General features: G+C 53.2%; 1 protein-coding gene across 1 annotated transcript in view; it reads left to right on the plus strand.

Annotated features, from left to right (window-relative positions):
• Positions 1-4,857: 4,857 nt before the first annotated feature.
• LRRC2 (leucine rich repeat containing 2) overlaps positions 4,858-19,872 on the plus strand; it is a 28,279-nt gene continuing 13,264 nt past the window's right edge. Inside the window, exons 1-4 of the mRNA XM_002713304.5 lie at positions 4,858-5,109; positions 16,228-16,371; positions 17,476-17,683; positions 19,256-19,412. Of these exons, the coding sequence (XP_002713350.1) occupies positions 16,247-16,371; positions 17,476-17,683; positions 19,256-19,412 (490 nt within the window). The 5' untranslated portion in view covers positions 4,858-5,109; positions 16,228-16,246. The remainder of the gene's footprint in view (positions 5,110-16,227; positions 16,372-17,475; positions 17,684-19,255; positions 19,413-19,872) is intronic.

The following is a 19,872-nucleotide window of genomic DNA, read 5'->3' on the forward strand; positions in this document are numbered from 1 at the left end:
TGGCCATCTGGGGAGTGAACCAGCGACTGTCTCTCCCTCTCTTTCTCTCTGTGTAACTCTGCCTTTCAAATAAATAAAGTAAATCTTAAAAAAAAAAAGCCAATTAAACCTTGTTCCAAAGGTTGAGCATATATAGAATTAAATCCCAACTGAAGAGTTCATCAGAACAGCCATTTGTGCAGTGACAGTGTCAAGGGGACAGCCCAATTCCAAGGGCTTCTGGGGCACCTTGCATCTCACCTCTGAACATGCAGGCAACCCCAAAGGCGGGAGAGAGCTGAGGACAGGCTGGGGGAATCCGGGTACGGATGTGCTGCACCCTGCAGCGGAGGGCTTGGACTGGATGGGGGTGTGGGCTCTTTAATCCCATCAAGCTCAGCGTCCAACCACCTCTGAGTGGGTCACACTCCCGCTGGTATCAGTTAGCCACCCAGCGGGCCCTGGCTCATTCATTAACAAGTTAATGGCCTTCTGTTTTCACTGTTGAACTTCACAAACAGTAGCTGGAAACCTGTTCGGTGTTTGCCACAGGTCTCTGTGTGGGGTGTAGATGGATGGATTCCTGCTTTCAGAAATCTGCAGTCTCAGGGGGAACATAGACCCCAGCTATAAACCACAGCACTGGAAGGAATGAGGGGCTCAGGCAGGGGCTCCGTGGTTCCTGGGGGCAGGGGGTACATCGTGTTTTCTTCTTTATAGATCGATCATAAATTATTTTCCCAGTGAAGAGATGGGATGTTTCTACATTTTGCATACTTCCTTGTACACAGATCTAGCTTGATGAACGTGTATGAGCACATCCACCCAGTACATTTCTGACATCAGAATTGCTTGGTTAAAGCGTGGAAGATGCCAAATTACTTTCCAAAAGGGCTGCACCAGTCTTCTCTCTCCCATGAATTTGTCAGCTCTGGCTGCAAGAGGCGTCTTCGTTTTGCTAATTCTACATGTGAAAAATAGCAGCATTTTGTCACAGTTTGGATTTGCGCTGCTTGCTGTGTTCGTTGGCTGAATGTGTTTCCTTTTCTGTGACTTAGCTGGCGCTTCTCACAGGGCACTTTCGGTGGCTTTTGTGAGCCAGCCCAGATGTCCCTTGCTCTGGGGAGCCCTTGCACACACTGGCTCCCCGTCTGGGCCTCCGGCTGTGCTGAGCCACACCTGATCAGTACTGGACTACCAGTGCTTGTTTGCTTGGCTTTCACCAACCCTTCCTTCCCCCTCTGTCTTGCTCCGGCCTGAGAGGAGTTGTTGATAGCCATTTGGCTACATCTCACCCCACCTGCCCAGTCCATGGCAGACTTCAAGTCTAAACCCCGCGGTGGGGGAGGGCCAGGTCTTTCAGAAGCACCCCAGGAAAACAACTGGCTTCTCCAACCATGGACTTGGAAATGCGACAGAGAGTACCATCCCCCACAGGGAGGGGAGGGACAGAGAGTACCATCCCCCACAGGGAGGGGAGGAAGACAAAGAGTCCGCCCTTGGCTGACAGGTGGAATTCAGGGTGATTTACCCAAGGGAGTCCACCGAAGACAAGGTACTCTAGCTGCACTGGCTCTTGGGATCCTGTTAGGGCAGGGCACGTCTGGGACTTTGAGATATGGCTGTGATTTAGAATTCTTCCTCATCAAAGTTTTTCCCTTTCCAGTGAAATTCGGCAGATATTTCCTGACCGGCCATTCTGCCAAAGCCAGGTGTGGGGAACAGAGATTGCCAAATCTGGGCTCCCTCTCACTTGAGATAAGACAAGCAAGCCTAGTAATCAAAGCCAAGTGTCACTGTGATGTGATCAGAAGGGAGGGACAGCCACTTCCTGCTGCCCCGCAGATGAGGCCGGGGCCAATGGACCCCAGCTGCCGGACTCCTAGGACTCCAGCTGCGGTCCCACTTGGTTTTCACAAGACCTGGCGAGGAACTCATTTAAAAGTGTTGTGTAAGTGGATTGTGGATTTGATTAGATTACATGGAGGCCTTCTTTACAGCTCTTAATGGTTTTGCAGTGGTAGGGGTGGGGACTGTCACACCCAAGCTGCCCTCAGAGGTGTCTAGCGAGATGTCCGAGATGTCTGCTCTGGTGTCGCAGTTGAGCCAGGCTGGAGTTCTGACCGGGGGAAGCTGTGGGATGACAGATGGGTGTTGGATTAAGCCTTGAAATTGTGAGGATCCATTATACAGTAATGGAAAATGAATATAAACACTTCTAAATTCTGTTATGGAAGTCAAGGATGCATTCATGAAAGTGTACAAATAACAAGAGCTGCGTGTGAATGAATTATTCCTGGGTAGCAGCACGCGACCGCCAGAGCCCCAGAAACTCACCTGGTGCCTCTTTACGATCACCACCTCACCACCTTCTCCCTCAACCATGAAGCTAACTAGTTTCTCGTTTGTATATTTTTAAAGAAGATTATTTATGTGAAAGTCAGAATTACAGAGAGAGAGAACGAGAGTGAGCGATATTGTTCACTTGCTGATTCACTCCCTAGATGGCCACAATGGTCAGGGCCAGGCCTAATCCAGGAGCCTGGAACTCCATTTGGCTCTTCTACGTGGGTATAGAGTCCCAAGGACTTGGACCATCTTCTGCTACTTTCCCAGATGCATTAGCTGGGAGGGAGCTGGATCAGAACCCACATTCATATGGGATGCTGACTTTGCAGGTGGTGTCTTAACCCACTGCCCTACAACACTGGCCCTAGTGATTTTGTTTTTTTCAATTTTTAGAATTTATTTTTATTTATTTGAAAGGCAGAGTGACAGGAAGAAAGATCTTCCATCTACTGGTTCACTGTCCAAATGCCTGCAGTAGCCAGGGCTAGCCCAGAACTCCATCCTGGTCTCCCACGTGAGTAGAAGGGACTCAGTACTTGAGCCCTCACTGGCTGCCTCCCAGGGTGTGCCATAGCAGAAGCTGGATTGGGGAGTGAGTATTCCAGGCAGAGCCTTAACCCACTATATCACAATCCCGCCCCCAGCTTCTGATTTCTAATAGCCTAAATTGTTTTTTATAGTTTTGAACTTTATGGAATTATAAATGCATACTTATTTTTGCTCCACATTATGTTGGTGAGAATTATTCAGGTTGTTTGTAGAAGTTTGGTCATTTCCATTGCTGTGTAGTATGCCATAGCATATGCTTCGATGATTTGGCACCATCTATTGAAAAGGTCATTCTCGTAACCAGCCTTTTCCATCAGGAATCAATTGTTAGTGTGTTTGTGAATTTGTTTCTCTATGTCATGTTATATTCAGATGGTCTGTTTGGCTCCTAATATTTTCCCATGTCCTTTAATGTAGCTTTTTAACAGTTGTGATACCTGGCACAATAAATCTCCTTTTGTTCATACTCAAGATTATTTTGGCCATCCTTGGCATTTATATTTGCATGTAGTTTTAAAGTCAGTTTCCAAATTTCAAAAACTTCTGCTGGAATTTTGATTGGCACCTATTATTTCTTTAAAGAGGACTTGGAATTAGCATTAGTCTCCTAGTCCATTAAGATTTACTTAGGTCTTATTTAATTTTTCCAGTAACTTGTATGTTTTTCTACATAGAGTTATAGTTTGATTTGGATTATTTAGATTTTAAAAATTTATTTAATTGTTTAAGAGGGAGAGATAGAAAGCTCCTATCATTGCTGGTTTACTCTCCAAACATCTGCAGCTGCCCAGATTGAAGCAGTCTGAAGTTAGGAGCCAGAAACTCAGCCCAGGTCCTCAGTGGGTGGCAGGGACCCAATCACTTACACCATTTCCTGCTGCCTCCCAGGTGCACGTTAGCAGGAAGCTGGAATTGCCAGTGGAGTCCGGAACCAGGGCACTGAGCTGGGTGGTGGGTATGGTTTCCCGAGTGCCGAGTGGGATTTTTTTTTTTTTTTTTTGACAGGCAGAGTGGACAGTGAGCGAGAGAGAGACAGAGAGAAAGATCTTCCTTTTGCCATTGGTTCACCCTCCAATGGCCGCCACGGTCGGCCCATCCGATGGCAGGAGCCAGGTGCTTCTCCTGGTCTCCCATGGGGTGCAGGGCCCAAGCACTTGGGCCATCCTCCGCTGTACTCCCAGGCCACAGCAGAGAGCTGGCCTGGAAGAGGGCAACCGGGACAGAATCCGGCGCCCCGACTTGGACTAGAACCTGGTGTGCCAGCGCCACAGGCGGAGGATTAGCCTAGTGAGCTGCGGCACTGGCCTACCCCCAGTGGGATCTTAACTGCTAGGCCAAACGTCCATTCCTCTTTTATTTGCTAAACTTCTCAGCCTTGTCTGTGTACACTATAGTGTGAGGGGTGTGGCCTCCATAAGGACTGCCCTTCCAATGTTAGCATCACAACAGTATCCTATTCGTGGACAGATCTTTTTCCTACTTAAGTATGATTAAGCTTTTAAATATGTAGGTCTCTTATAAATTGAAATAATATTTACGTAGGATCTGAGCTGAAACTGCCTTTTCAATTTCCATTGCTTGGTCCAGAATACCAGGAAAAAAACAACACCAGGCAGTACTCAAAGTAAACTCTGGTTGCTAAATAGCCTACGTCATTTATGAAGACAGAAAAATGAAAGTACTCAGTAATAAAAAAGCTCATTTAAGACTTTAGAGGTAAGAGTTAACATAGTCACAAAGATTCATTTGAGTTCGTAAAGATTTGAGCACTACTAACAAGTTAGTAGGCAATTTAAAGTCATTGTTTAATCGTAAATGGCAATAATTAATAAATGTCAAGAATGACAGATGTCATCAAACGCTTTCAAAGTGAAAGGATTTTGCAATTCGACTGTTTTCCTTTCAGGGTGAAGGTATACGGGAAGTCTCCAGCCTGCCCGGCTCTGCTGGGCTCCCAGGCCGGCTGGGCTCCCGGGGCTCGGGATTGGCCCTGGGCCGCCCCGCCCTGCCGAGTCTGCGGTGTCCGCCTCGGGGCTGAGTCACGCCGAATAGATAGAGAGTTTATCGGCGCGTGTCCTCCAGATCGTGTTCTGCGCTTACAAATATAGCGGCTGAGCGCACCGCTCGGAAGAGGCTCGGGGCCTCGCGCGTCCTTGCGGCCAGGGGTGTAAACAGCCTCGCCGCGGGACTGCAGCCCGCAGGACCCTGTCAGCTCCCGCCCGCGCCTGGGAGGTGAGTGGCCATCGTGGGGGCCGCGGTGTGTGTGCGGGAGTAGGTGGGAGCGGCTGGTGCTGCACCTGCAGCTGCTGGCGGTGGGGGGATAGGGGAGGGGGGCGCGGCGCGTGCGGTCCTCCGGACCCAAGCGCATACACAGCCCCAGCAGAACGCGGCCCCAGGGGCCAGGCAGTGATCTGCAGTGTGGGCCAGGGACTGGGACTGACAGGGAGGCAGGCGAACCCGCGGCTGGATAGGAGCCCCGCGAGCAGCTGCGGTTCCTGGTCATTGCCTTCCTCCCTACGCGCTGTCTGACGCCCGCCCGGGGCGGAGCTCCAAGGTCCTGTCCCAGGGAGATAAATCAACTTTGTTTGTGTCCTCTTTGGGGGCCCTGAAGTGCATGATTGACACCTGCCGGGGCAAATGCCTCCCGCTGGCTGGAGTGGGAGTGGGAGTGGGGACAGGGTGCGGGTGGGGGTCGGAGGGTGGTGTGGCTGGCAGGCAGCCTGCAGCCCCCTCTGCTGGCCTGGCAAAATTGAGCGCCCAGAGAGTGTCCTGGAGTTAACCTCAGGCCCTCTCTGCCCGTTGTCTTATATTTAATTGGTGGCTATGAATGGTCTTAATTTCTTTAAATAGTCACCCTTCCTTCAGCCTCCCTGGGTGCCAGGTACGCTCTTAAGCACTTGGCACAAATGATCGCAGTAACCTTGTCATCAAGGCCGTGAGCTTGGTACTGTTGTTGCATTGTGTCCCCATGAGAACACCCAGGCAGGCCACGTTCCCAGGAGGCAGGATTCCAGCCTGACTCAGACGCTGTTCTCTTAATCCTACCTGTTCCCTCACCTCCCGTGCCTGATTTTCTGTTTTAACAAATTATGGTAAAAAAAATCATCAGCTGTCCCTGGGGAAAATGTAATTTAATTCAGGGTTCGGCTGAAACATTGGGGCTACGCTGACCTCACTTGAAGATCTGACCCCTGTTTACGTGGAGGTGTCTATCAGAGAAGTGGCTCTGGGGTCGGCTCCGGCCTCAGGAGGGGTGGAGTGGCATTTGTGAGTCACTGGGGGCTCCTTGTCCCTACTGAACCTGAGTGTCCCCAGAAAGTCCACTGGCTACAGTCATTCCTTTGCATCCAGTCAGCGTCTTCCTGACCTGGGGTTCACACTTGGAAGGATCTTGTGCAAGGCCTGGAGCTTGGCAGCCCAAGGGAAGAGGGTACCGGGGGCTCTCGGGGCATGGGGGACCTGGGAGCCGACCTCTCTCTCTCCTCGGCGGGCTCAGGTGGTCCTGGTCTCCGCTCCCCAAGCCTGGCAGGGAGTGCTGGAACCCCGCCTTCACCTCTTTTCCCCCAGGTCCTTCCTCTGGCGCTGCCACCCCACACCCCCAGCCACCAGTCCAGTCTGTCCCAGGATGGGAGGGAGAGGACCAAGTGAGCAAGGGGTGCCCCCTCCCCTGGCATGTGACTTCAGAGTGGAAATTCGCGCTCTGTGCCAGGGGACACATTTTTTCCAGCCATGCCCTCTGGCTCCGGAGCAGGTGGTTCATCTGTAGAGCGAACCTGATGTTGCTGGATTGGGGAAGGGTACAGAAAGACCTTCCCCCACCTGTGCAGAGGACCCCTTCCTCCTCACGGGCCTGTGGGGCCACCCACAGGGACCACCAGGGCGCCCTACTCTCTGGCTCATCCAGCCGTCCTGTCCTGTCCCGTGTGTGCTGTGTGGACCTGAGACACTGCCCATTGTGCACACAGGAAACTCGGAGGCATGGACAGCACCTCCACTGTGTTTCTGCAAGTAACAGGTGCATGGGGACGTCAGTTGTTCAGGGTCTGCAGGAAGGGCAGAAATGCACACCAGGTAAAGGGTCAGTTCGCTGGGCCTCTGAGTCGAGGCCCTAAGCAGGAGCCTGCCACCGCAGCTCTGCCCAGCTCTGTGGGGGGATTGGATGAGGGGACAGCGAGCCCCTCCAGCTCCTCCCGCCTGGGGCTGTGCAGCCTGCTCGGCGTTGGGCAGCTGTGTTGATGGAACTGCCTGCGGGGCTGCTCCTCTGGCTTGGTCCAGAGACAGATGAAATAGAATGGAAAGCCATCAAGCAATTCAGCTTGCACTGAGTGCTGTGAAGTGAAAAGGCGAGAGAGAGAGAGAGAGAGAAAGAGAGAGAGGGAGAGAGGGAGAGGGAGGAACAGGTGGCAGAGGAGGCAGACATCGGGGCTGTGTTCAGGGGATGAGGGGAGGGAGCAGCAGGTGCTGAGCTCTGAGGGGCAGAAGCTTGGGGTGGAGGCTGAGGTGGTGCATGGAGGAGTGAGACGGGGGCCGTCCTACCTGGTTCTTGCTGGGAGGTGATGCTCACCGCTGAGTGGAACATGGGGTGGACGGCAAGTAAGGGTAAACGGACAGCCAGGCTGGCAGCTAGGGGGCTCTTGCACAACTGAGGCAGCAGGGGCGCTAGCGGTGGGAAAAGTGCACACCCTCCAGCTCTGTGCCATCCCTGGGTGTGGCTGTGTGTGTGTTGGGGGTAGACATGGGTGCATGGTCCCTGGGTGTGAATGAGTGTGTGTGGGGTGTAGACTTGGGTGCATGGTCCCTGGGTGTGGATGAGTGTGTGTGGGGGTGTAGACGTGGGTACATGGTCCCTGGGTGTGGATGAGTGTGGGGGGGTGTAGACTTGGGTGCATGGTCCCCGGGCGTGGATGAGTGTGTGGGGGGTGTAGACTTGGGTGCATGGTCCCTGGGTGTGAATTGGTGTGGGGGTGTAGACATGGGTGCATGGTCCCTGGGTGTGGATGAATGTGTGTGGGGTGTAGACATGGGTGCATGGTCCCTGGGTGTGGATGAGTGTGTGTGGGGTGTAGACGTGGGTGCATGGTTCCTGGGTGTGGATGAGTGTGTGTGGGGTGTAGATGTGGGTGCATTGTCCCTGGGTGTGGATGAGTGCGTGTGGGGGTGTAGACTTGGGTGCATGGTCCTTGGGTGTGGATGAGTGTGGGGGGGTGTAGACGTGGGTTCATGGTCCCTGGGTGTAGATGGGTGTGTGTGGGTGTAGACGTGGGTGCATGGTCCCTGGGTGTGGATGAGTGTGTGTGGGGGTGTAGACTTGGGTGCATGGTCCCAGGGTGTGGATGAGTGTGTGTGGGTGTAGATGTGGGTGCATGGTCCTGGGTGTGGATGAGTGTGTGGGGGGGTATAGATGTGGGTGCATGGTCCCTGGGTGTGAATTGGTGTGGGGGTGTAGACGAGGGTGCATGGTCCCAGGGTGTGGATGAGTGTGTGGGGGGGTGTAGACATAGGTGCATGGTCCCCGGGTGTGGATGAGTGTGGGGGGGTGTAGACGTGAGTGCATGGTCCCTGGGTGTGGACGGGTGTGTGTGGGGGTGTAGACATGGGTGCATGGTCCCTGGGTGTGGATGAGTGTGGGGGGGTGTAGACGTGGGTTCATGGTCCCTGGGTGTAGATGGGTGTGTTTGGGTGTAGACGTGGGTGCATGGTCCCTGGGTGTGGACGGGTGTGTGTGGGGGTGTAGACATGGGTGCATGGTCCCTGGGTGTGGATGAGTGTGGAGGGGGTGTAGACTTGGGTGCATGGTCCCTGGGTGTGGATGGTGTGTGTGTGGGGATGTAGACATGGGTGCATGGTCCCTGGGTGTGGATGAGTGTGGAGGGGGTGTAGACTTGGGTGCATGGTCCCTGGGTGTGGATGAGTGTGTGTGGGGTGTAGACGTGGGTGCATGGTCCCTGGGTGTGGATGAGTGTGGAGGGGGTGTAGACTTGGGTGTGTGGTCCTGAGTGTGGATGAGTGTGTGTGGGGTGTAGATGTGGGTGCATTGTCCCTGGGTGTGGATGGTGTGTGTGTGGGGATGTAGACATGGGTGCATGGTCCCTGGGTGTGGATGAGTGTGGAGGGGGTGTAGACATGGGTGCATGGTCCCTGGGTGTGGATGAGTGTGTGGGGGGTGTAGACTTGGGTGTGTGGTCCTGGGTGTGGATGAGTGTGTGTGGGGTGTAGATGTGGGTGCATTGTCCCTGGGTGTGGATGAGTGTGTGTGGGGGTGTAGACGTGGGTGCATGGTCCCTGGGTGTGGATGGTGTGTGTGTGGGGATGTAGACATGGGTGCATGGTCCCTGGGTGTGGATGAGTGTGGAGGGGGTGTAGACTTGGGTGCATGGTCCCTGGGTGTGGATGAGTGTGTGGGGGGGTGTAGACGTAGGTGCGTGTGCACAGAATGGTGGGCACAGGGCGAGGAGTGACCTCTGGGGAATGACGGAGCAGGTGGGGAGCTCAGGGTGCCCAGGAAGGGACAGACCCTGTGGGGGTACGTGGAGGCCTCCTGCCTCTTGAGAGCATCGGCGTTACCAAGGACGCCAGCGTCAGGCTGGTCTCTAGACGCGCCTCTTACTTTAACTCTCCACAGTCTGCGTGATTTATTGCTGCTAACAAATCACCCCAAACCTGACAGCTCACAACTGCACATATTTTATCCCTCTGTCTCTGAGGGTCAAAGTCTCGGTGGCTTACCTGGGTGGTTCTGGCTCAGGGTCTCACGGAGCTGCGGGCAGACAGTTGCCGGGACTGCAGGAGCGGCTTTGGCTGCAGCCACTGACACGGCTGTTGGTGGGCGGCCCCTGTTCCCATCTGCGCAGCTTCTCCACAGGGTCGCTAGAGCGTGCCCGGATCCTGAGGCTGATGTCCCCCGGGGTAAGTGAGCTAAGCGGGCGGGCGAGTGAGTGAGCAGTACTGCTGGGTTCTAGCCTGGGAAGTCACCCTCCATCAGAGTTACAGAGAGAGGTAGAGACAGAGAGAGAGAGGTCTTCCATCCGATGGTTCACTCCCCAGATGGCTGCAACAGCTGGAGTTGTGCCGATCTGAAGCCAGGAGCCAGGAGCTTCTTCTGGGTCTCCCATGTGGGTGCAGGGGCCCAAGGACTTGGGCTATCTTCTATTGCTTTCCCAGGCCATAGCGGAGAGCTGGATCTGAAGAGGAGCAGCCGGGACTTGAACCGGCGCCCATATGGTATGCGGGCACTTCAGGCCAGGGCGTTAACCTGCTGTGCCACAGCACCGGCCCCTCATGTTCTTTCAATAGGAGAGTATCCTTAGGCTCCACTCACGCTCAGGGGAGAGGAACTAAGCTCTGATGTGTTTTTTAAAAAATATTTATTTATTTGAAAGAGTTAGAGAGAGAGAGAGAGAGAGCAAGTGCTTCCATCTGCTGCTTCATTCTCCAAATGGCCGCAATAGCCAGTGCTGGACCAGGTCGAAGCCAGGAGCCCAGAGCTCCGTCGGCGTCTCCCACATGGATGGCAGGGGCCCAAGCATCCAGGCCATCTTCTGCTGCTTTCCCAGGTGTGTTAGCAGAGAGCTGCGTGGACAGCAGAGCAGCCAGAACTCGAACCGTGGCTCTGATGCTGCTGCCATATGCGGTGGCTCAGCCTGCTGTGTCACAGCACCGCCCACCCCACCTCCCACCCCCGAGCGCCAATTTATTAAAGGAAAGAATGTGAACGAACGTATGGGTGTAGCTTAGAATAGTCAAGTCCACCAAAGCAAAAGTATTTCCTGTTTTATTGTCTGCTACAGCCAGAATCAGCAAGTGGTAACCCACAGGGCTGGTACCCGAGTCTGAGGGGCACGTGGGCCTGCTGGGGCAGGCTGGGGACCGGGCTCAACGCCCCCTCCACATCTGCCTGGCCACTGGCTGCAGCCCAAGGCCACTCTGCCTGCTCTCCACACTCTGAGACTAGTGCTGGTGGCTGGCAGGCACCAAGTGGTGGAATACCAGCTGGGGAGTGACCTTGCCTCCCGCCGGCTGTCCCCTGAGATGCCCGGGCAGAGGAGGACACGCAGGCATCTATCCGGGGGGCCCTGGGGAACAGAGTGAAGCTGGGTGCAGCAGGCTCCCACCCTCTGCTCACCACACCTGCCAGGCCTTTCCCGCTCGGGCCAGCCGCTTTGGTCCTGAGACTGTCTCTGGCAGGTGGCAGCTGGGCCTGCAGCCTGCTGGCTACTGGGGAGGACCGGCTGGGAGTTTTCACTCTGGTTATGTAACTGACCTGTGACCTGCCCACTGACCTGTGAAGCCCAACGTATTTACCGTCTCACCCTTTACTGAAAACATTTGCCCATCTTGGCAGGAAAGCAAAAAGGTTTTCCCATGGGCATTTTCCTTCCCACTTTGCGAATCTGCTGACGGCTGGCATGTCCACAGGGAGCCTACAGGGTGGCCCCTGGCGTCCCTGGGCGCAGGGGAGGGGGCCTGGCGGCAGTCTCTGGCCCAGTGTCCTTTCCCTCGCAGTGTGCAGAGGCAGGCCTCGTGGTCGCCGGTGTTTTCTTGGGAAGAAGCTCTGGGCCCGGGGACAGGGGACAGTGCAGCTCAGGTCTAGGGAGGTGTGTGGGCTGCCTGAGTGCTAGCCTGGCAATTCTGTTCCATAGCCGGGACCAGGATCAGAGGCTTTGGAACCATGAGTCTGGGCTGTGCACCGGGAGGAGACGCGGGCTAATGCTTTGCACTTGGCTTTGTGAGAGAACCTCTCCTCCGGCGCCATGGTTCCTCTGTAAGGCCGCTTATTGCTTTATTTGTGTTGAGGGCTTCCCGGGGTGGATCTGTCAAGATGGCTGCTCCTCTTTCCTGCTTTGGTGACGTACAGCATGGCGAGTCCGACAGTTAGTTAATGTGTAGGAAACGACATTTCAGGTGTTTGCCTGAAAGATTGCGTTGGCCGGAGTGCTCTCTACACAGAGGTCAGCTTTGTGATTTTGCCAGGAGACCGTCTCTTCCTTGAGCCGCTGAGTGATGCTTGCGTCTGTCCCCGACATCTGCCTCCTCTCTGCTTCCCAATCAGGATGGAGGGACTCCTCCCTGCCCGAACTGACTCCCAGACTCCTATGATGAAGTCCCTTTCCCAGTCTCAGCACCCACACAGGGTGCTACCTGCCTCCTCGTCAGACTTGTCCAGCTGCCCACAGAGACCTGGCCGCAGCCCTGTCCTGCTCAGGCTGCCAGCGGCTGGGCTGGAGCTGGCACTTAGAGCTTAGCCGGAGCTTCCCAGCGCCTCTGAAGGTTACGTGTAAATCTCTCGCAGACTCATCACCGCGGTTCTTAGCGTCTCCAGTTTTTGCTGCACACATTTGCAAGCAGAACTCCCTCTTACAGACAAGACCCTGGCTTAAGTCCTCTTTCTTGAAGAACAGAACCTCTTTCGTGTTGCACAACTCAGGGGAGGTGGAGAACATGGTTCGATGGTAGACAGGATGTGTTCTTTCCCACCTACATACTGAGTGTCATTTTTTTTTTTTTTTTTTTTTTTTTTTGGCCAGGCAGAGTTAGATAGTGAGAGAGAGACACAGAGAGAGTTATAGACAGTGAGAAAGAGACAGAGAGAAAGGTCTTCCTTCCATTGGTTCATTCCCCTAATGGCCGCACGCTGCGCCAATCCGAAGCCAGGAGCCAGGTACTTCCTCCCGGTCTCCCATGGGACCCAAGCACTTGGGCCATCCTCCGCTGCCCTCCCGGGCCACAGCAGAGAGCTGGACTGGAAGAGGAGCAACCGGGACAGAATCCGGCACCCCAACAGGGACTAGAACCCAGTGTGCCAGCGCCACAGGCGGAGGATTAGCCAAGAGAACCACGGTGCCGGCCAAGTGTCGTAATAATTTACAGCTGCTTAAAAAGATGTCAAGGACTTGGGCAATGAAAGTGTTGATATTCCTGGAATTTCTGAAAAATGATTATGTCATTTTTCTCTTGTTCACGTGATCAAATATAGGCCATTCCCCAAGATGGGAACTTGAATTGCATTTCTCCACGTGAGTGAATGCATGGAGAGGAGTGAGCCGTGAGGCTGGGAGTGCAGAGGCTACTGACCAAAGGGAGTGACAGAATTTCAGCAGCAGAGTCTGGGGGATGCTTAGGCTGCGCGCACACACACACACACAGACAGCTAGCAGGCCTTCCTGGGCCGTGACCCCGGCCGCTGGGCTGCCCACGCTGCCCACATGCCTTTAACTTGACTTTGGCTCTGTGGTTTGCTTCTGTATGTGGACGGGGCCCCGCGCAGAGAGTCCCTCAGGGAGATTGCACTGACTGCGTCTCTTCTTAGTTTTTCTCCATTACTGGCTGTTTTTTTTTAAACCTCTTGTTTCTAGGCTGAGGCTTAGCTTCTTGCAGACTTACAGAGACCTCATGCCCATGCATATCGTAGTTATTCTGAAGAAAAACAGACTAAAATCTTTAATTTTTAAAATTTTTTAATTTTTAATTTTTTGACAGAGTTAGACAGTGAGAGAGAAAGAGAGACAGAGAGAAAGATTGTCCTTCTGTTGGTTCACCCCCCAAATGGCTGCTACGGCCGGTGCGCTGCGCCAGTCTGAAGGCAGGAGCCAGGTGCTTCCTCCTGGTCTCCCATGTGGGTGCAGGGCCCAAGGACTTGGGCCATCCTCCACTGCCTGCCCAGGCCACAGCAGAGAGCTGGACTGGAAGAGGAGCAACTGGGACTAGAACCCAGTTCCCCAATCGGGACTAGCACCTGGGGTGCCAGTGCCACAGGCTGAGGATTAGCCTAGTGAGCCATGGTGCTGGCCTTTATTTTTTTTTTTAAGGATGTATCTTATTTATTTGAAAGGCATAGTTACAGAAAGAGAGAAGGAGAGACAGGTCTTCCATTCACTGGTTCACTCCCCAAACGGCCACAATGGGCAGGGGTGGGCCAGGCTGAAGACAAGAGCCAGGAGCCTCTGCTGGGTCTCCCACATGGGTGCAGGGATCAAGGGTCAGAAGTGGAGCAGCTGGGACTCTAAGTGGCACCCATGAGGGCTTAACCCGCAACACCACAACACTTGCTCCAAGACTAAAATCTTTTAAAATTTTTATTATCTGCTTGAAATGATTTCAGAGAAGCAGAAAAATCTCCCAAATGCCTGCAACAGCAGGACTGGGCCAGGCCAAAGCTGAGAGCCTAGAACTTGATCTGGGTCTCCCACTTGGGTGGCAGGGACCCAGCTACTTGACCCATTACCTGCTGGCTCCTGGGGTGAGCTGGAATGGAGAGCAGAGCTGGCACTTGAACCTGGACCTTCCCATTTGGGATGGTGGCATCCTGAGTGGTGGCTTCAGCACATGCCAAAGAAAACCACTTAACCACTGACCCTAGGAAAACATCTTGAAAGTAACAAGTGACCAATGATGCATCGCCTAGTTGAGAATGCTATTCAAATCGCTACAGATTTCGCAACAGAAACCATGATGCCAGCAGACAGTGGTGGTATTTTTAAAGTGCTGAGAGAAAAGAGTGTGAACTCGGAATCTGGAGTCTGATAAAAATAACCAGGAATGGAGGTGAGAACGAAATACTCCAAGAGCGGGAACACAGACTTTATCGGCATACCTCCTACAGAATTACTTGTAAAAGGAAGTTTTTTGGACACAGGGAAATAACACCAGTGGGAACCCTGAGTGATAGGAAGCTGGGAAAAGCAGCCGACACAGCACGTACGAAGTACATGTAGTGGGCTGCTGCTCCTTGCGAGGTCTTTAACTGGACAGTTGGAAGCCACAAATGTAGCCCGGACAGAACACACGAAGACAACCACAGTGTGAAGATGGGGGTACACGGGGGAGGCCTTCGACAGCTCTCTCCAAGAGGTGACATATTGTTCCTAAGGGGTCTCTGGAAAGGTAGTGTACACCTTCCCAGGGCCACCGTTACAAAAAAGCAAGAAAACCAACAACCAAAAACAAACCCTCACAAAGCAAACAAAACTACACAAAGAAACATAGTCAAAAACACTAGAGAAAGTAGAATGAAACACTGCCGTCAGTAACACCAAGAAAAGATGTGAGGGAGGAGAGCAAAAGGGATCGTGGAGAGCAAATACGGCAGCAGACCCGAGCTCAGTACATCCATAATGACGTTACATGGAAGCGGCCCCAACACGCCCATTAAAGGACGGACTCAGATCCAACAGCATGTGTTTCCCAGTATCTCGGATAACATATAACCACATATTTAGGTGGAACGCAAAAGGATGGAATCTGAAACTGAAAAGACAGAAATGCGAGGAAAGTTTTGCAAATCACACGTGTGGTAAGGGTCTGAATCCAGAGTACAAAGCTCTATGGCAGGTCAGCTATGAGAAGAGAAAATGACCCAGTTCCAAAGGGAATGTGGTCAGCTGGAGGTGGGAGACTGGGAGACTGGGGCTCCATGGGGACTTTGGTTGTGTGTGTGGTTTTTTTTTTTTTTTGGACAGGCAGAGTGGACAGTGAGAGAGAGAGAGAGAGACAGAGACAGAGAGACAGAGAGAAAGGTCTTCCTTTGCCGTTGGTTCACCCTCCAATGGCTGCTGCGGCCGGCGCACCACGCTGATCCAAAGGCAGGAGCCAGGTGCTTCTCCTGGTCTCCCATGGGGTGCAGGGCCCAAGGACTTGGGCCATCCTCCACTGCACTCCCTGGCCACAGCAGAGAGCTGGCCTGGAAGAGGGGCAACCGGGACAGAATCCGGCACCCCGACCAGAACTAGAACCCGGTGTGCTGGCGCCACTAGGCGGAGGATTAGCCTGTTGAGCCGTGGCGCCAGCCGACTTTGGTTGTTAACAGAGCTGGTGTGTAGCTTCAGATGATAAGGGGAGGGGAGGCGGTGGCGGGCAGGGGGCTGGAGGTCTACCCTGGAGTGGAGGAAGCCATCGGGTCAGCTTGATTAAGAGGAGAGGGTGGGAGGAGGGTGGAGGAGAACGTGGCTGTGTTCTTTGTGTCCTGTACTTAGAGGAAAGAAAGAGTGCTTCACCGTTTGCAGGAGAAAGTTCTATGACTAAGACTTTTCCGGTCATCCTTAAGTGGAAAATAACAGTAACACAGCCTGAGCGAGCCTTGGTTTTTAATAAGGTTAACACAGCTTAGAAAGTATCACTCTGCTGCTCTCCTTGAGGGTGAGAGAAATGTGCAAGGTGTGTTCCTGTGTGTGCATGCGCGTGTGTGTACTCTATCCATCCAGTGCACCTGCTGGGATGATTAGCTGCATATTCTAGTAAATTCAGCAGAATGCCTGTGGGCTCAGGGAGCCACAGAGCAGTCTCATTTCAGAGCTCACGTCGAGGCTGTATGTGTTCAGGGTGTGCATGAAACTGACCCGTGCATTTTTTAAACAGGTAATTGCATGCTCCCACGATGGGACATAAAGTGGTCGTGTTTGACATTTCCGCCGTCAGAGCCTTGTGGGAAACTCGGGTCAGGAGGCACAAAGCGTGGCAGAAGAAGGAGGCGGAGCGGCTGGAGAAGAGCGCCTTGGAGAAGTAGGTGCTGCCTGTCCCCGCCGGGGGCTCCTGGATCCGCGCAGGGAAGGCCGGGGGCCGGGGAAGGTGCCTTCCTTCTGGGATCCCTTACTGTGGGGGCCCTGCCCGCTGGACTGCAGGGCTGACGCCCCATCCCTGCCACAGTGACCACCTGCAGTTATCAGGACCTGCAAGCACGGGAGCTTCCAAGAGCCCACGGAAAACGGAGTGAAACGATGAGTCTCTTTTGGTGTAAAACATTTCGAATCCCACGCTAGGTTTCCCATAATACGCATTTTTCGTGAATGTTTGGAGACCCCTTGTGTACTCCAGACAGTGCGAGGAGCACAGGGAGGAATGAGATGAGCTGATCAGTCTCTCTACAGTAATACTTCAGAGACTTATTTGAAAGGCAGGGTGATGGAAATTTATAATACACTTGTTTAAAAAGGATTTTAAAAGAGACAGGTAAAATTACAGACGGAGGGAGGGAGAGACGGACAGAGGTCTTCCATCCGCTGATGCATTCTCCAGATGGCTGCAATGGCTGGAGCTGGGTAGATCAAAGCCCGGAGCCAGGAGCTTCCGCTGGGTCTCCCACACAGGTACAGGGGCCCAAGGACTTGGACCGTCCTCCACTGCTTTCCCAGGCCATAGCAGAGAGCTGGATCGGAAGAGGAGCAGCCGGGACTTGACCTGGCGCCCATATGGGATGCCAGTGCCGCAGGAAGCGGCTTTACCTGCTACGCCACAGCGCCAACCCCAAGTCAGGTGTTTATAAACAGGGGCTGTTCTCTGTTTCTATTCTGATGGCCTTGAGAGGTCAGCAAATTCCTGTGACCCTGCATTTAAAAAAAAACAAAAAACAAAAAACAAAAAACAAAACGTAGGTTGGCACCATAGCATAATCACAAAGGAAACTGTAATTAATCAAATGAATAAGAAATGTTAGTGGAGACTTCACCAGGAATTTTCATCTATCTCACCTCGTTGACTTTTTTAATCAAAGTCACTGATAATTCACAAAGGGGTGGGGGGTCGAGAGGGCCACAGGTGGGCCGACGCCCCTCCCGGCAGGTGGTGGCCCAGGAGGGTCACTGTGGCCTCCGCTGCCCGCTGTTGCAGGATAAAGGAGGAGTGGAACTACGTGGCCGAGTGCCGGCGGCTGGGCATCCCGCAGGCCGAGTACTGCAGGAATGGCTTTGTGGACACCAGCGTGAGGCTTCTAGAAAGGATCGAGAGGAACTCCCTCATCAGGCAGCGGTCGCTCGCCAAGGGCGGAGGCAAGCAGAGCAGTCCGTTTGTGTTAGAACTCTCAGGGGAGCACTGGAAGGTGAGTCCATGTGTTTCTCTGTCTCGCTGCAGAGCTGGCTGGGGCTGTCCACCGCCGACCCGAGCCTGGGCCTCGCCCTTGGCCTGGTGAGGGCTCCGGCCTTTGGAGAGCTTCCCAGTGCGGTGTGGGGGAAGGTGTCCCTTCTGTGGGTTCTCTGGTCTTCTCTGCAGGAAATGTGGGGTGGCTCTGGGAAGAGCAGTGGCTCGGCTTGGATCCCCCCAAAGCTGAGCAGCTGAGCCCCTGGCGGCTTAATTCTGTTTTGCCCCAGACATTTAAATTAACTCTGCCACTTAAAAGTTCCATTTGAATGACAACCTCTTCCTTGGTGAGACGCCCCTCTCCCCGTTCACGACAGCGACACCCCTTGTTCTTTCCTGGGGTGTTTGCAATGGCATCCTGCCTCCTGCTCCCCCAACTTGCTGCCAGGCTTGGGGAGGCATCCCCGGGGCTGTCTGTGATCTGGCATTTCTGGTGGGGCAGTGCTGGCGCGGGCAGCTGGAGTCTGGTCTGTGTGTTGGGGAAGAGCCGTGGGTAGGGGAACTTGCATATTGCCCATTTCGGTGGACCTGGTTCTCTGGGCCCGCCCTCCGTCTCTCCTAGCTGATTTATTTGAGAGGGCAGGGTGGAGAGAGTGCCCCCATCTGATGGGGGTCGCAGGTGTCAGTGCTTGCCTGTGCTTTTACGGATGCTCAGGGGCCCAGGGGCCTCCCCACCACTTCCAGAGCCCGAGGAGGCCTGAGGCCGCGGAGGCTGGGCTGGACCTCAGCACTCCCCGCCGACTGTCTTTCTGGTGCTCTTTCTCTATTACATTTGGAAAATTTAGTATAGCAAATATTAGGTGTTTATCAAGTATTTCTGAAAGCAACTACAGATAAAGGAAATGTAGCCTAAATTTCACAATTGAATAAAATGACATTTTGTTTTTAGAGGATAGTCAACTGATATGTTATAAATATGTGACTACTGTGAATATGTGTTTGAGCCTGGTCGTCCAAAATTTTGACTTAGTATTTGACTTATATGAATATGTATATTGGTATCTTGTCTGGTATATTTTAGTAATGTCATTGAGTTGGAAGTATCTGCTCTTGTAAAATTAATGACAAATGCAGTGACTTTGGTTTCTTTTTTTTAAATGGCTGTAGTTCAGGGAGTTAAGTCCAGTGCTCCCATATATGCCTTCTTGCATCCTGGGTTTTATAGAAGCCTGGCTTTATTTAATTAATTTATTTTTTAAAGACATTTATTTATTTGAAAAAGTTACAGAGAGAGAGAAAGAGGGAGACACACACACACACACACACAGATATCTTCCATGTACTGGTTCACTCTCCAAGTAGCCACAGTGGCCAGGGCTGGGCAAGGCTGAAGCCAGGAGCCAGGAGCATTGGTTTAGTTTTCAAGGAGCTGGATCGGAAATGGAGCAGCGAGGACACGAACTGGCACCCCTATGAATGCTGGCATTGCAGGCAGCGGCTTTATGCCACAGCGCCGGCCCCTACATGCTTTGCTTTAGATGACTTTGTGCCCGCTGAGGAACAAGCCGGATTAATGTTTTTCTCTCTGTTTTAGGAGCTCCCAGACTCGTTGAAGGAGCAGACACACCTGAAAGAATGGCACATAAGCAATACTCTGATTCAGATCATTCCTGCCTATATTGAGCTGTTTCAAGCAATGAGGGTTCTGGATCTGCCAAAAAACCAAATCTCCCATCTCCCAGCTGAGATCGGTATGTCCCTCAGTGGGCATCCCCAGGCCTCTCATCTGTCATGGCCAGGGCACTGCAAACACTGGGTTCCCTCCAACTGTGCACCCCAAAGCTGCAGGGCGGGGCTGTCTCAAGTGTCCCCGGCTGCCTACGTCAGTGTCGCCCGGGTGATTTCCCCCTGCAGTACACACAGACATTTGTCACTGCTCCGAGACTAGAAGTTTCATGAGTGAGCAATATTTTGTGTAGGGACTTTTCTTTTCTTTTTTTTTTAAAAGGATTTTTAAATTTATTTGAAAGGCAGAGTTACAGAGAGAGAGAGAGGTAGAGACAGAGTGAGAGAGATCTTCCATCCTCTGGTTCACTCCTCACATGGCTGCAACGGCCAGGGCTGGGCCAGACCAGAGCCAGGAGCCAGGAGCCAGGAGCCAGGAGCCAGGAGCCAGGAGCCAGGAGCCAGGATCTGCATCCTGGTCTCTCA

This window comes from Oryctolagus cuniculus, chromosome 10, assembly GCF_964237555.1.
Source record: "Oryctolagus cuniculus chromosome 10, mOryCun1.1, whole genome shotgun sequence".
In the NCBI taxonomy this organism is placed as follows: Eukaryota; Metazoa; Chordata; class Mammalia; order Lagomorpha; family Leporidae; genus Oryctolagus; species Oryctolagus cuniculus.